The sequence below is a fragment of the Chrysochloris asiatica genome, unplaced genomic scaffold, assembly GCF_000296735.1.
Source record: "Chrysochloris asiatica unplaced genomic scaffold, ChrAsi1.0 scaffold00031, whole genome shotgun sequence".
Lineage (NCBI taxonomy): Eukaryota > Metazoa > Chordata > Mammalia > Afrosoricida > Chrysochloridae > Chrysochloris > Chrysochloris asiatica.
The window spans coordinates 20,340,953-20,355,715 of record NW_006408549.1 but is presented as its reverse complement, the minus strand read 5'-3'; the positions used below and the strand labels follow the sequence as shown (position 1 = coordinate 20,355,715).

The 14,763-nt window shown below is 38.7% G+C and overlaps 1 protein-coding gene across 1 annotated transcript in view; it reads left to right on the top strand.

Annotated features, from left to right (window-relative positions):
- Nucleotides 1-14,763, top strand: part of WWP1 (WW domain containing E3 ubiquitin protein ligase 1) — a 118,514-nt gene that overhangs the window by 45,168 nt on the left and 58,583 nt on the right. Inside the window, exon 8 of the mRNA XM_006859263.1 lies at nt 9,056-9,151. Within this exon, the coding sequence (XP_006859325.1) occupies nt 9,056-9,151 (96 nt within the window). The remainder of the gene's footprint in view (nt 1-9,055; nt 9,152-14,763) is intronic.

Sequence of the window (14,763 nt, the reverse complement as noted above, 5' to 3'; positions counted from 1 at the left end):
AATTCTATCATGAGTTCTCCAGCATCATTTCTATCACCAAGGCCATATTTTCCAAACTACTGGTGCTTCTTTGCTCCTCACTGCACGTCTACTCGATCCGCCATCTTGATTGTATCTCTTCAACTTACACCGTATCAAAATAGCAGTTTGGGCATCCATGAAGAGTTCAAATTGTGTTCCTTGGAAATGTTCTTTTGAGTTTAAGGGGTGAAAAAAGAAGTCTGAAGAAGTAAGATCAGGGCTGGAGGGTGGGTGGGTTAGGGTTCCCAATGAAATACCATAGGACAGCTCTTGCTTTCCGTGAAGAATGAGCAGGTGCATTGTTGTGATGGGAAAAAAGTTCCGTGGCACAACTTTCCTCGTCTTTTTCTCACTAGTGCAGTTTTCTATTTTCTTAAAACTTCTTCTTAGTAAGTCCTGATGATCATCCTGTGTTTTTCAATGAAATCTATCACAATTACCTTTTTTGAGTCCTAAAGAATAGTCACCACAGAGTTGACCTCTCTGCCTTGCATTTAACTGTTCTGATTGGACCTAGTTTTGAAGGTACCCTGCTAAGCGTAAGGCAAGTATATTACTGAGATTCCTTGTATGCAGTTATTCATTGATCACAGAGACATGTTTGAACACGTTTAGTTTTGAATAACCCATGGATGTATGAACTAGAACCTTAGTAGCAATACTTCTTGACTTATCCCTTTGTGTGTATGAAATTTTCCCATAGTCTAGTCATTTGAAAAATAAATAAAATATAATACACACAGTTTATTTGCTATAAAAAGAAGTGCTTTCGCGACTAAATTGCTCATCTGGTCAAGGTAAGTACAATATGAAGGGGAATGCAAAACCTTATATTGACTTGTTGTGGTTATGTGCCACCTAATAAGTTCCCACTCAGAGAGATACCCTATAAAGTTTCTGAGGCTATAAATCTTTACAGGAGCAGAAAACCTTATCTTTCTCCTGCACAGCCACTGGTAGATTCAAACTGCTGACCTCATGGCTAGCAGCCCAACTTGTAACCCAGTACGCTATCAGGGCTTCTTATAATGACTTGTCAAACCCTCTTAATTTGAATATTGGTTTAGTTTTGCTTTTACATGAAAGTGACCATGACATTCTACTTGTTAACCTCAGTTCTAGATTTTTATGATTTACTCTCCAAGCCCCAAACTTAAGAACAAGTAACCATCCTTTTTTTTTTCAGTGAATGCAGATTGCTGGGGACAGTCATAGAGCCCTGCTGATTGACTCCATTACCAATGTAGTTGCTTTTCCTTGATGCTTAGTCATTCTAAGTCTATTAAAAAATTTCACTGTTGTTATTGAATTCTTCATGGTTTCTAGGAGTAATCTATACATGTATTCTATTTTATCATCTTTTCCATATTAACTTGTCAGTGTTTTAGTCTCTTTACTTGACTGATATTTGTTTGGTTACTGATGATAAACCCATTGCCAACAAGTTGATTTTGACTCACAGTGATGCAGTAGGATACAGTAGGAACAGCCCATAGGATTCGTAAGGCTGAGATCTTGACAAAAGCAGAACTGCCTCATCTTTCTCCCTTGTAGTGGTTGGTTGATTCAACGTGTGCCAATCTTTCCTTTAACAACTGAGTGCTTAGCCATTGTGCCCCTAAGGATCCTTTACTAATAGTATGAAATTAATGATTCATTGTCTGAGCCTTCAAGAAACATACGTAGTAGTCCAGACTTATAAACATACAACAAGGCTTCAGACAGTTTAGGGAAATTCCCTTATCTTTTCATTTAATTTTTCCACGAACTTTTCAAATTCACTGTAGTTTGAAAATGCCACAATGAAACTATGGACATTGTGCTATACTTTACTAAAAGTGCTTTCCAGCTCAGCTTACAGCAATCAGAATGTCTAAGGACAGCTATTAAAAGTGTACTTTTGGAGGTTTCTAGTAACCCTACTGCCCAGATTTTCTCATCAGAGTCACTATGTCTAGACCCCCTTCCTACCTTCTGAGCAGCTTTTTTTCAGTTTTCTAAACTTGCTCATCGATTTGCCTTCTGCTTGGTCATATTTTTGACTTTGGTCTGCTGCATGTGCTTCCACTAGTGGATCTTGAACTCTTTCTTATCTTTAACTATTAAAATACTTTGTTTCTATGACCAGGCCAGACCTTTCCCATAAGCTTATTTTCTGCTGCTTAATTAGAATTTATTTTTTCTATTTCCTGGCAGCGTGTCAGACTCATTTTATCTTTTCTTCCCTCTCTGAAATCTCAATATCCCCAAGCTCTTTTCTTTGGTGACTTAATTATCCTAGTTTCCCATGTGTCAGCTCCTGTGACACACGTATGAAGCTGTCCTTTATGTCAAGAACCTCGTCGAATGGGGGATAAGATAAGTAACTCCCGGAACTGATGGAATACAAGTTGAAATGTTCCAACAAACTGATACAGTACTGAAGGTACTCACTCTCCCTTTCCAAGAATTTTAGGAGACAGTTACTTGGCTAAGAAATTGGAAGAGGTCCATATTTGTACCCATTCCAAAAAAAGGTAACCCAACAGAATGCGGAAATTATCTGACAGTGCCATTAATTTATCATGCAAGTAAAATTTTGCTGAAGATAATTTTAAAATGGTTATAGCGATCTTATCAACAGGGAGCTCCCAGAAATTTAACCTGGATTCATAAGAGGGCATGGAACAGGAGTTACCCTTGCTAACATCAGATAGATCTTGCCTGAAAACAGAGAATACCAGAAAAAAATGTTTACTTGTGCTTAATTGACAATGCAAATGTATTCGTGGATCATAACAAACTTTGGATGGATAACATTGAGAAGAATGGGAGTTCCAGAACACTAAATTGTGCTCATGTGGAACTTGAGACTGCTGTTCGGACAGAATAAGTGGATATTGAATGGTTTAAAATTTTTGAGTGTTCCCATACACAAACAAGAGCCTATACCAAACAATACATAAAACCTGGATTGTTGTTGTTAAGTGCTGTCAAGACAGTTCCTACCCATAGCGACCCTGTACAGGGTTTCCGAGGCTGTAAATCTTTAAAAAGCCTGTTAAAAAAAAAAAGGGGGGGAGCAGAAAGCCTCATCTTTCTCCTGCAGAGCAGCTGGTAGTGTCTAACTGCTGATAGTTTTGATCTTAAGGTTCACAGCCTGAGTCATAAGCACTACGCTACCAGAGCTCCTTAATAAAGATTAATAAAACCTGGATTAAGCTTGCTAAAAAAGATGTGGAGGTTTGGTGCTAAGATTCTTGGTATAATTCCAGGGAAAAGAACTTGATGATGCCACTATTGCTGCTCAGGGTTGTGCACTGCCAAACTGGCACATATTTTGAAGGGACACAGTTCAATCCATGATAGGGTAGGAGAGTGAAGAGGTTGAGTTCTGTCTTTGTAGGGCGTCCAGCTGATGTCAGGAATAGAGTTCCAGAACTGAAGGAGAATATTCTAGAAAATATATATATTGTAGGCTGGGATAAGATTTGAGTATTGATAACCACATGATCTTGGAGACAGGATCTTTTGCATTTGCTCTTTTTTTTTTTTTTTTTTTTTAAATGTTTTATTGTGAATTATATGATAGTTTACATGGGAGAATATTAGTTTTACATTCATTGTATCGTATATTGTTTCATTGCCATGGTTCCAGTCCCCTCCACACATCATCAACCAACCAAAGGGTATACCCTACAAGCCTGCCCCCTATACTATCCCCCCCACCCCCAGTCTTCAGCATACAGTCATTCCCCCTCTCTGGATCTAAAGTCCCCAGCTGCTCCATCGCTCCACGTCATTGTCTCTGCCTCCATCTCAGGTATCGCTGCTTCTCTGGGTAGGGTCCCAATCTCGGCTCTTCTCCCTTGATGGTCCTAGGGACCTCTGCTCCTAGACTGAAAAGTTAATCAATGTGAACTATTTTTAGTAGTTTTGAATCATCATAAAATAACATTTTTATGTTTAAATCACTACATGACATATATCTGTGTGTCTGTTGTCTATTTTCACCTCAGTGTCCTGAAAAGGGAGCTCTATTTTGTACATGCTTAGTGTACTGGTTATGAGTTGGGCTGCTAACCTCAAGGTCAGCACTTTGAAACTACCAACTGTTCTGCGGAGGAAGATGAGGCTTTCTGCTCCTGTAAAAAGTAAAAATTTACAGCCTCAGAAACCCTTTGCAGGGTTGCTATGAGTCAGAACCGAATCCCTGGCACACCACCCCACCACCATATTCCTTGTGCTTAAAACGGTACCTGACATGACCAGAATGTGCCCAATAAGTATTTGTTTTTATGATCATATGAGTTCTTGAATAAATGATTTTGAGTAAATGAGCAATTAGGCAAAAGTCCTGACTTGTAAATATCCTTGGAGGAAATAGTTAATTAAGTTGAAAGTTATTTAAAAATTCAGATATGAAAAGACCAAAAAGACACCTGTTGAGTTTAACAGCAAAGAGGTTTTGTTGATCTTAGAGTGGTTTTTTTGTTTGTATTTTAAATATATTATGTGATAGTTTACATGGGAGAACATTAGCTTTACATTCATCCTATTTCTATCATTGCATTGCCATGGTTATAATCCCCCTCCATGCATCGTCAAACAACCAAAGGGTACACCCTGCAGGCCTGCCCCCTGGTGTCAGCACACAGCCCCTCTCCCTCTCTGGGTCTAGAGTTCTCAGCCACTCTATCTCTCCACGTCATCGTCTCTGCCTCCATTTCTGGCATAACTATTTCTTTGGGTAGGGTCCCACACTCTGCTCTTCTCCCTGGATGATCCCAGGGACCGCTGCTCCTGGACTGCAAAGTCAACCACTCCCCTCCTTTTGTTACAAAACGTCTACCTGTACATTTCTAAACTTCACAGTCAGTCCTGATAATAATTATTCACTATTGTACCACATCTCCTTTCATCAGTCCCGCCCAGACAGATTAGACACTACTCAGTGGAGATTCTACCTAGGCTCCCTCTTGAAAGCTTGTAAGCCAGTCACTTCTTGCCTTTGTAGGGCCACCCCCACCCCACCCCCCACTTTGGGCAGCCAGTGTCCCCCTGTCTACCCTGGTATTGAGGGGGTGGGAATGATCCTTGCTGTAAAGATTTTTTCCCTCTTTTGAGCTACTGCATCCATAGGTGTAGGTTAAGTTCATCACATTACTCTTTTTTCCCTCTTCTTTCTTCTTCTAGTTGAGCTCTGATCCAGCCATTGAAACCAGGTCAAGTGGGTATTATCAGCAAGTGTGGGTGTTTTTGTGACAGAGTGGTTTTGGGTCAATAGTGAGAGCTGTATTCAAATTGCTCTGAGTTAGGAGTCAATATTTTTCCCTGCCAAGACACCAGAAAAAGAGATGGTAGATGGGAGTAGACAAGAAAAACTACAAAAAGTATACATGTAGCTGAGTGAAGCTGGACCCCCATACCTGGTACCACATACAAAAATTAATTCAAAATGGATCAGTGACCCAAGTGTAAGAACTAAAATCATAAAACTCTTAGAACAAAACGGATGTTGTTTTGGAACCTAGGTTTCGACAATGGGATATTAATCAGAATGGAATCAGAGTTCTTGTAGATCAACACTAGAAGCTAGATGGCAGTGGACCAGTGCTAAGAGAAATAAGAATTCTGTATCTAATCATATTGTCAAGTTGTTTACAGAGATTCATACATTCCCATACATTCTAGGTTTCTAAAAGTACACTTGTCGTGTCTTTTTAAGAAGCTAATAGATCAGTTGTTTCTTCAAACCTTAGGTAATGAAACTGAAAGTCATGAGATCCAGTAATTAGGGGACCTAATAGAAGCACCCTGGTGTGACATTGTAGAGTAAGAACTTGACTACAGGGTCAGTTAGAGCCACAAGGTTGGAAGTTCAAACCCACCAACCCCTCCTATCAATTGAAGCCTACTTGATGGTACCTAAGAGCAACAGTAACAGCAATGGCATAAAGGAAAACACGGGGACAATTTTTAGAAGAATTCATGAAAACAATATAAGAACAAAATGAAAAACTCTATAAAGCGATAGAAGCATTAAGTAAAAAAAACGACATAGAAATTCCAGAGCTTAGTAATAAATAACTCCATAGAATACAAAAGTAGAATGGAAACAATAGAAGAAAGAGTCCGTGATACAGAAAAGCAAAATTCTGTGATTTCTACATTTGAAGAGCAAATAGAAAAAGAAAAAATTGTAAAGAGCATACATGTAAAGGTTCTCTGGGACACCATCAAGAGGAACAATATATGCACAATGGGAATTCCAGAAGAAAAGAAGAAAAGAAGTCTAGAAGAAATAATGGTGGGAATTTTTACCAAATATCCTTAAAGATGAAGAGATTTTCATCCAAGCTCAGTGAACTCCATAAAGGTTAAATTCTAAGAGAAAAGCATCAAGACACATTATAATTGAATTTCACAGAAGTGAAGATAAAGGAAGAATTTTGAGAGCAGCATGACATAAGAAAATATCACCTACAAGGGGTCTCAGTAAGGGTAACTGCCGATTTCTCCCCAGAAGCAATGCAGGAAACTAAGGTGGTTTCAAATACATAACGTTGTACATGTAGACTACTAAATTTGTAAATCTCATGGTAGCTATTAGTCTATAAATCTATTCACCAAAGTAAGGAAGGAAAACCAAGATTCACTAAAATAAAAGGTGGGGGGGACGATCACTTCTAAAAAACTGAGCATTGTTGATAAAATGAATAAAGAAGCCATCAACCTCAATAAAAAAAAAAGTATGACGACATGACTGAAGTAAATTCTTTTATTAATAATCATAGTGAATATAAATGGATTCAGTTATGGATTCAATAAACATAGTGGCAGAATAAGTTTTTAATATGACGTATCCATATGTTACCTAAAAGAGGCACAACTTTGACATGCAGATTTCATAGGTTAAAAGTCAAAGGTTGGTGGGGCAAACAATACCAAGTAAACAGTAATTAAAAGGGAGCCTGTTGTTGTTGTTGTTATGTGCCATGGAGTCGGTTCTGACTCATAGTGACCCTGTACAAGGCATCTGAGGCTGTAAATCTTTACAGGAGCAGAAAGCCTCATCTTTCTCCCACAGATCAGCTGGTAGTTTCGAACTGCTGACCTTGTGGTTCACAGCCCAATTCATAACCACTGAACTACCAGAGGTCCTACAAGGTGTTGTTGTTGTTAGGTGTCATCGAGTCGGTACCGAATCAAAACAACCTGATGCACAGCAGAACAAAACACTACCCTGTCCTGGGCCAAAGTCAATACTGTTGCCACGCTTGAGTCTATCAATGCTGCCACTTGGCCGGTCCATCTCATTGGGGGTCTTCCTCTTTTTCTCTGACCCTCCACCCTACCAAACATGATATTCTTCTCCAATGACTGGTCACTCCTGACAATATGTCCAAAGTACGAGAGGATAAAATTTGGCCATGTTGGCCTCCAACGAGCATTCTGTGTACACTTCTTCCAAAACGGATATATTGGTTCTTTTGACAGCCCATGTGTGAAGTGATATAAAAATTAGAACTGAATGAAAAAAATAGTACAGGGTAGCAAGGGTAGAAACCAGGAGACTTTGTTCTAGAATATTAAAAATGCAAGGACTGATTATATAGGAATAATAGCAAAAGTACCATTATCAGGACACTTTGGAAACTTGATAATTTTTTTAGGTATTTGTTTTGGGCTGTTAAATTTTTATACAGCTATATAGCTCCTTTGAAATATACTCACGGGTATTCCTGAAATGCATTCAAAATGAATTATATATTTGAACTCTGTCTTCAGCTAGCTTTTATTATTCCACAAAAAGCAGATGAAATAAGTCTAAAATTTTAAGTTATGTACTTTTTGTGAAAAGCTTTGTAAGAAATGCCTAAATTTGTATAACATGAATGTTCCAGTGTAGGGTTTCATGCCATGGTGGTATTTAATAGGTAAATTTAGTAATGCTTTTGATCCAGAGTTTTGAACTTAGGCATCTTTAATGGTCATACTCATTAATGAGTATCTGTGACTTATTTATAGAATGTTATAACATTATTACATTTGTTTTATTGGTGATTTTAAGTATGTGTCTGTGCCTCTTACATAGAGATTCACGTAAATATATATGGTCATTATGTAGGAAAATAATACAAGACCTCGCTAAATAAAAAGTCAAATTTAATTTTCATTTCCTGTGGTTAAGAGAAAACATTTTTCATTTATTCTGCATTAAAATTGAAACTAAGAGTATTGAACTCAAAATCTACCACTCTTATTTTTTACATTTAATATTTTTCTTCTGTATTTTATTAAGGAACGCTAAGGAGCTCTAGCATAGTGGTTACGAGTTGGGCTGCTAACCTCAAGGTCAGCAGTTTGATACTACCAGAGGCTCCACAGGAGAAAGATGAGGCTTTCTGCTCCCATAAAGATTTACAGCCTCGGAAACCCTGTATAGGGTCACTATGAATTGGAACCGACTTGACAGCACTTACTATACCAACAAAGAGGAAAAGCGGGAAATGAGTGGGGAAAATGAAAGCTTGAGAATCTTAAAGATCAAACAAAAAGATAAAATCATGATGTCCCTAAAGAATTCACCAACAGGACAGGGCAGGCGCATAGTTGCACATAAAAGAAAAGAAAAAATTCCTGGAGTCGTATCACCACATATTAAAATTAATTCTCCTAAATTTTTTAAAATGTGTGTTTTTGAAAGTGCAGGCAAACATGGACATTACTTCAAAGCATACTTATTTTTGTGCTCTGGACTTTAAAGCATCCTGAAATTCTGGGTTTCAAACATTTGGAATTCTCTAAATTAGTAACTTTAACATTTTTGAGTATTATTCCATCGATTTCCTGGTAAGGAAAGTTAGTATTTGAGTTTCCAGTACATTTAGTAGAAAGAGAACAATGAAGAATCTAAAAAGCTCGGATAAGGGAGAAGACAAAGAATGCCTTTTAAAATCGTGCTTATCCTATCATTTTTATGTTTGTGAGAAGGGATTATTTTTTCAGACTTTCTTGTTTATTGTGTTTTATTTTTGTACTTTTATTAAAGGTGGGAACAGAGAAAAGATCCTCATGGTAGAACCTATTATGTGGACCATAACACACGAACAACCACATGGGAGAGACCACAGCCTTTACCTCCAGGGTAATGTATTCTTAGTTATTCTTCATCCCACCTACAATTCTGTATATTAAATTTGATTACCTAAATGGTTTCAATGTGTGAATACTGAATGTTTGCTAAGTGAGATTTGTTTTGTATAACTACTCTCTCTTTCAGACAATGTGTGAAGGGCTCCCTCAAGAGAATTTTGAGCATTATTGACATGAGTTGCTGACAGCAGTTCCAGAATTTTGGTCCCTGTTATTTTTAAGAAATGAAAGGCATATTAGAGCTATCTGTACAATAAGCACTGGACTAAAAGGTCAGCTCAGCAAGGTCAGTGGTTCAAACTCTGATTCAGCCACTCCTCAGAAACCCTATACAGGGTCACTGTGAGTCGGAACCGACTCAACAACACTTACCAGCAACAATAGGTGTATGGTTCTCCATAGATAGCCGTCCTAAACTATGTAATTTCATGTGACGTAATGACATAAAATATATTATTGTTGTTGTTAAGTGCTGTTGAGTCGGTTCCAACCCATAACGACCCTGTATAGGATTTCTGAGGAGCAGCTACTGAGTTTGAACCACTGACTTTGTAGTTCAAACCGACTTTGCAGTCTAGCGCATTAACCTATATGTGTTTTGTATAAGACAACCACATGGTTTACTATGCCAGGAATGACAAATTGAAGAGGAATGGTATTGCTTTCATCGTCAAAAAGAGCATATCCAGATTAGTCATGAGGTACAACACTGTCTGTGATAGGGTAATATCCATGCACCTACAGGGAAGACCAGTTAATACCACTGTTAATCAAATTTATGCACGAGCCACTAAAGCCAGTGAGGAAGAAACAGAAGAGTTCTACCAACTACTTCAATCTGAAATTGATCAAACATGTAATCAAGATGTATTGATCATTACTAGTGATTGGAATGCAAGGGTTGGGAACAAAGAGGAAGGATCAGTAGTTGGAAAATATGGCCTTGGTGATAGAAATGATGCTGGAGATCACATGATAGAATTCTGCAAAATCAATGATTTGTTCATTTCAAATACCTTCTTTAGACAGCATAAGACGATTATACACATAGACCTCACCAGATGGAAGACACTGAAATCAAATTGACTACATCTGTGGAAAGAGATGATGAAAAAGCTCCATATCATCAGTCAAAACCAGGCCAGGGACAGACTGTGGAACAGACCATATGCAAACTCAAACTGAAGCTGAAGAAAATTAAAACAAGTCCACGAGAACCAAATATGACCTTGAATATAGCCCACCTGAATTAAGAGATACTCTGAAAAACAGATTTGATACATTAAACACTAAAGACCTCAGACCAGAAGAGTTGTGGGGATGACATCAAGAACATCATACATGAAAAAAGCAAAAAATCATTAGGAAAACAAGAAAAAAGAAAGGATCGAAATGGATGTCAGAAGACACACGAAAACTTGCTGCTCTCCAGTGTAGAGATACTAAATTAAATGGAAGACATGAGGTACAAGAGCCGAACAGAACATTTCAAAGGTCAGCTCAACAAGACAAAGTCAAATATTACAATGAAATATGCAAAGATCTGGAATCAGAAAACCAAAAGGGAATAACACACTCAGCATTTCTCAAGTTGGGGAAACTGAAGAAAAAATTCAAGCCTCGACTTTAGTTACTGAAAGATTCTCAGAGAAAATTATTGAATGACACAGAAAGCATCAAAAGAAGATGGAAGGAATACACAGAGTCACTCTACCAAAAGGAAATGGTTGATGTTTAACGTTTCAAGAAGTAGCATATGATCAAGAGCCAGTGATACCAAAAGAAGAAGTCCAAGGTGCATTGAAGGAATTGGCAAAGAACAAGACACCAGGAATTGATGGAATACAAATTGAAATCTTTTAAGAAAGTGAGGCGGCACTGGAAGCACTCATGCCAAAAAAACTTGGAAGACAACTATCTGCCCAGCTGATTAGAAGAGATCTGTATTTGTGCCCATTCCAAAGAGAGGTGACCCAACAGAATGTGGAATTCTGCAAAATCAATGATTTGTTCATTTCAAATACCTTCTTTAGACAGCATAAGACGGGTAATATTATTTACTTGCAAGTAATGTTTTACTAAAGATAATAGAGAAACAGCTGTAAGCATACATTGACAGAGAACTTCTAGAGGTTCAGGCTGGATTCAGGAGAGGCCGTGGAACAAGGGATATCATTCCTGATGTCTGATGGATCTTGGCTGGAAGCAGAGAATATTAGAAAGATGTTTACCTGTGCTTTATTTACTACACAAAGGCTTTCAATTGTGTGGATCATGACAAGCTATAGACAACATTGCAAAGTATGAGTATTCCGGAACACTCAATTATGCTCAAGAGGAATCTTTATGTGGACCAAGATGCAGTTGTTTGAACAGAATATGGGAACACTGAATGGTTTAAAATTAAGAACGGTGTGCGACAGGGTTGTATTTTCTTATCATACTTATTTAACCTGTATGCTGAGCAAATAATCTGAGAAGGTGGGTTATATGAAGAAAAATGTAACTTCAGGATTGGAGGAAGACTCATTAACAACCTGCTATATAGCGAGCTCTGGTAGCGTAGTGTTACAAATTGGGCTGCAAACCTCACAGTCAGCAGTTCAAAACTTCCAGCTGTTCTGCGGGAGAAAGATGAGGCTTTCTGCTCCTGTAAAGATTTACAACCTTGGAAACCCTGTACAGGTTGGAACCAACTCCACGGCACATCACAACAACAACATATACAGATGATTCAACCTTGCCTGCTGAAAATGAAAAGGACTTAAAATACTGATGAAGATCAAAGACCACAGCCTTTGGTATGGATTGCATCTCAGTGTAAAGAAAACAAAAATCCTAACCATTGGACCAATAAACAACATTCTTATCAACAGAGAAAAGATCGAAATTGCCAAGGACTTCATTCTTCTTGGATCAACTATCAATACTCATGGAAGTAGCAACACTCATAGAAGAAAAACATTAAGTATGAGTGAGTTCATATCTGTGGCAGAAAAGTATGGCAGTTTGTGGTGTGGTTAGTAGGGGAGTAGTTTCTTATACTCTCCCTGTTCTCTTCCATTACTATTAGGATTTTGAATGAGGGACAGTTGTAGGAACACAGGAATTTCTGTTGCCATCAGAAACAGGAAGAAGTAAGAGAGATGTAATTTTCTAAGACCTATACCTTGACCGGAATTCTGGTGTGGTTCTGTGGGTTAATGTGGCAGACTGCAAAGCCATTTGAACTGTAAGATCAGTGGTTCAAGCTACCAGCTGCTCCTCAAAAACTCTATACAGGGTCGCTATGGGTCAGAACCGACTCAACAGCACTTCACAAGAAAACCTTGACCAAAGAATCCTTCAATAACAAAAATCGAGACTTAAATTTTTTCTTCAGTTCCTGGACCAATTAACAACTATCAACGGAGAAAAGATTGAAGTTGTCAAGGACTTCCTTCCTCTTGGATCAACCATCAACACTCTTGGAAGCAGCAGTCAAAAAATCAAACGACGTATTGCATTAGGCAAATCTGCTGTACAAGACCTTTTTAAAATGTTGAAGAGCAAAGATGTCAGCTTGAGGACTAAGGTGCGCCTGACCCAAGCCATGGTGTTTTCAATAACCTCATATGCATGTGAAAGCTGGACAGTGAATAAGGAAGACCATACAAGAACTGACACTTTTGAGTTATGATGTTAGAGGAGAATCTTGAAAGTTCCATTGGCTGCCAAAAGAAGCAACAAATGTGTGTTGGAACAAATGCAGCCAGAGTGCTCCTTGGAGGCCAGGATGGCCAAACTTCGTCTTTCATACTTTGGACATGTTGTCAGGATGAACCAGTCACTGGAGAAGGATATCATGTTTGGTAAGGTAGAGGGTTAGAGAAAAAGAGGAAGACCCCCAGCGAGATGGATTGGCAAAGTGGCAGCATCAATGGGCTCAAGTGTGGCAACAATTGTGAGGTTGGCCCAGGACTGGGTAGTGTTTCGTTCTGTTGTGCATAGGGTCACTATGAGTCAGTACTGACTCAGTGGTACCTAACAACAACAATAGAAACTGTTAAAAATAAAATTTTACTATATTATGGCAAAATTCATAATGTTATTGTGTGAAGGGCCATGGAGTTGATTCTGACTCAAGACATGCTCCTGTGTGCTGAATAGAACTGCTCCGTAGACTTTTCAAGGCTGTTATCTTTCAGAAGCAGATTGCCAGGCCTGTCTTCCAAGGCACCTCTGCGTGGGTGTCCACCATCAGCCTTTCTGCTCGTCAACTGCGTAACCATTTGTATCACTCAGGGAATCTTAAATTCATAATGTTGTTATAAGGCGCTATCGAGTTGGTTTTAGACTCGAGTGACTCTATTTAATAGAGTGGAGCTATCCCCGAGTTTTCTAGGCGGTTATCTTTAGAGAATCTTATCACCAACTCTTTCTCTTGTTGGGCTGTTGGATGGGTTCAGATTACCAGTGACAGCGAAGAATTTAGCCTTTGTGCTACCAGGGCTCCTTACAGTCACCATGGGCGCTTTTAAGTGAGTGAAAATGCTTCTATTACATGGTTAATAAATTTGATAATGTTTAAGCTGCCACTTGTTATTAAGTTTTTAAATGCTGTCAAGTCGGTTCTGACCCATAGCGACCCTGTATAGAGTTTCCAAGGAGCAGCTGGTGAACTTGAACCACCGACCTTGCAGTTCAAACGACTTTGCTGTTTGATGCATTAGCCCACAGCACCACACCAGGCTGCCACTAAAGTCCTTTAAAAACTGATTTTTTTTAAAAACCTTTATATTTTTTCATAACTCTTACATATACTCTACTAATAACTACTTTAATTACACCATTCACATTACCACAAATACTCTGTCTATACCTGGCATAATCTCCTTACTATCTTTGCCACTCAAAATGTCTGTCCTTATAGGCTCAAACTACTATAAAACACATTGAGAGCCCAGAAAATTCAAGGCAATGCATGTTTCTTTGTGAGCTATTTCCTTTTAATGGAATAGGCATCTAAGCCTTGTACCAATCGTTTTAATAAGAACTTATCTCTAGAACACAAAGACACAATGTTTTAATATGTTGTTGCTTTTATGTGCCATGGAGTCAGTTCTGACTCATAGTGACCCTGTATGGGGCATCTGAGGCTGTAAATCATTGTGGAAGCAGAAAGCCTTGTGTTTTTCATACAAAACTGCTGGTGGGCTCTAGCCACTGATATGTGGTTCACAGTCCAGTGCTTATCCTCTATAACCATCATGATTCCCATATTTCAATACAGCAAACCATGAAGTTCATCTTAACTATCACAGGATCGTAGTTATAACCGTTTATTATGAATGATAATTTGTTGTTGTTCAGTGCTGTTGAGTCAGTTCTGACTCATAGCGACCCTGTATAGGGCTTCTGAGGAGTGGCTGGTGAGCTTGAACTGCCAACCTTGCAGTTCAAACCGACTTTGCAGTCCAGCAGATTAACCCACAGCACCACACCAGGACTTCTTGTGTCATAATTTTATTGTTGTTGTCAGGTGCCATCTAGTCGGAACCGACTCATAGCGACCCCATGCGCAGCGGAACGAAACAATGTCCGATCCTGGGCCAACCTCACTAC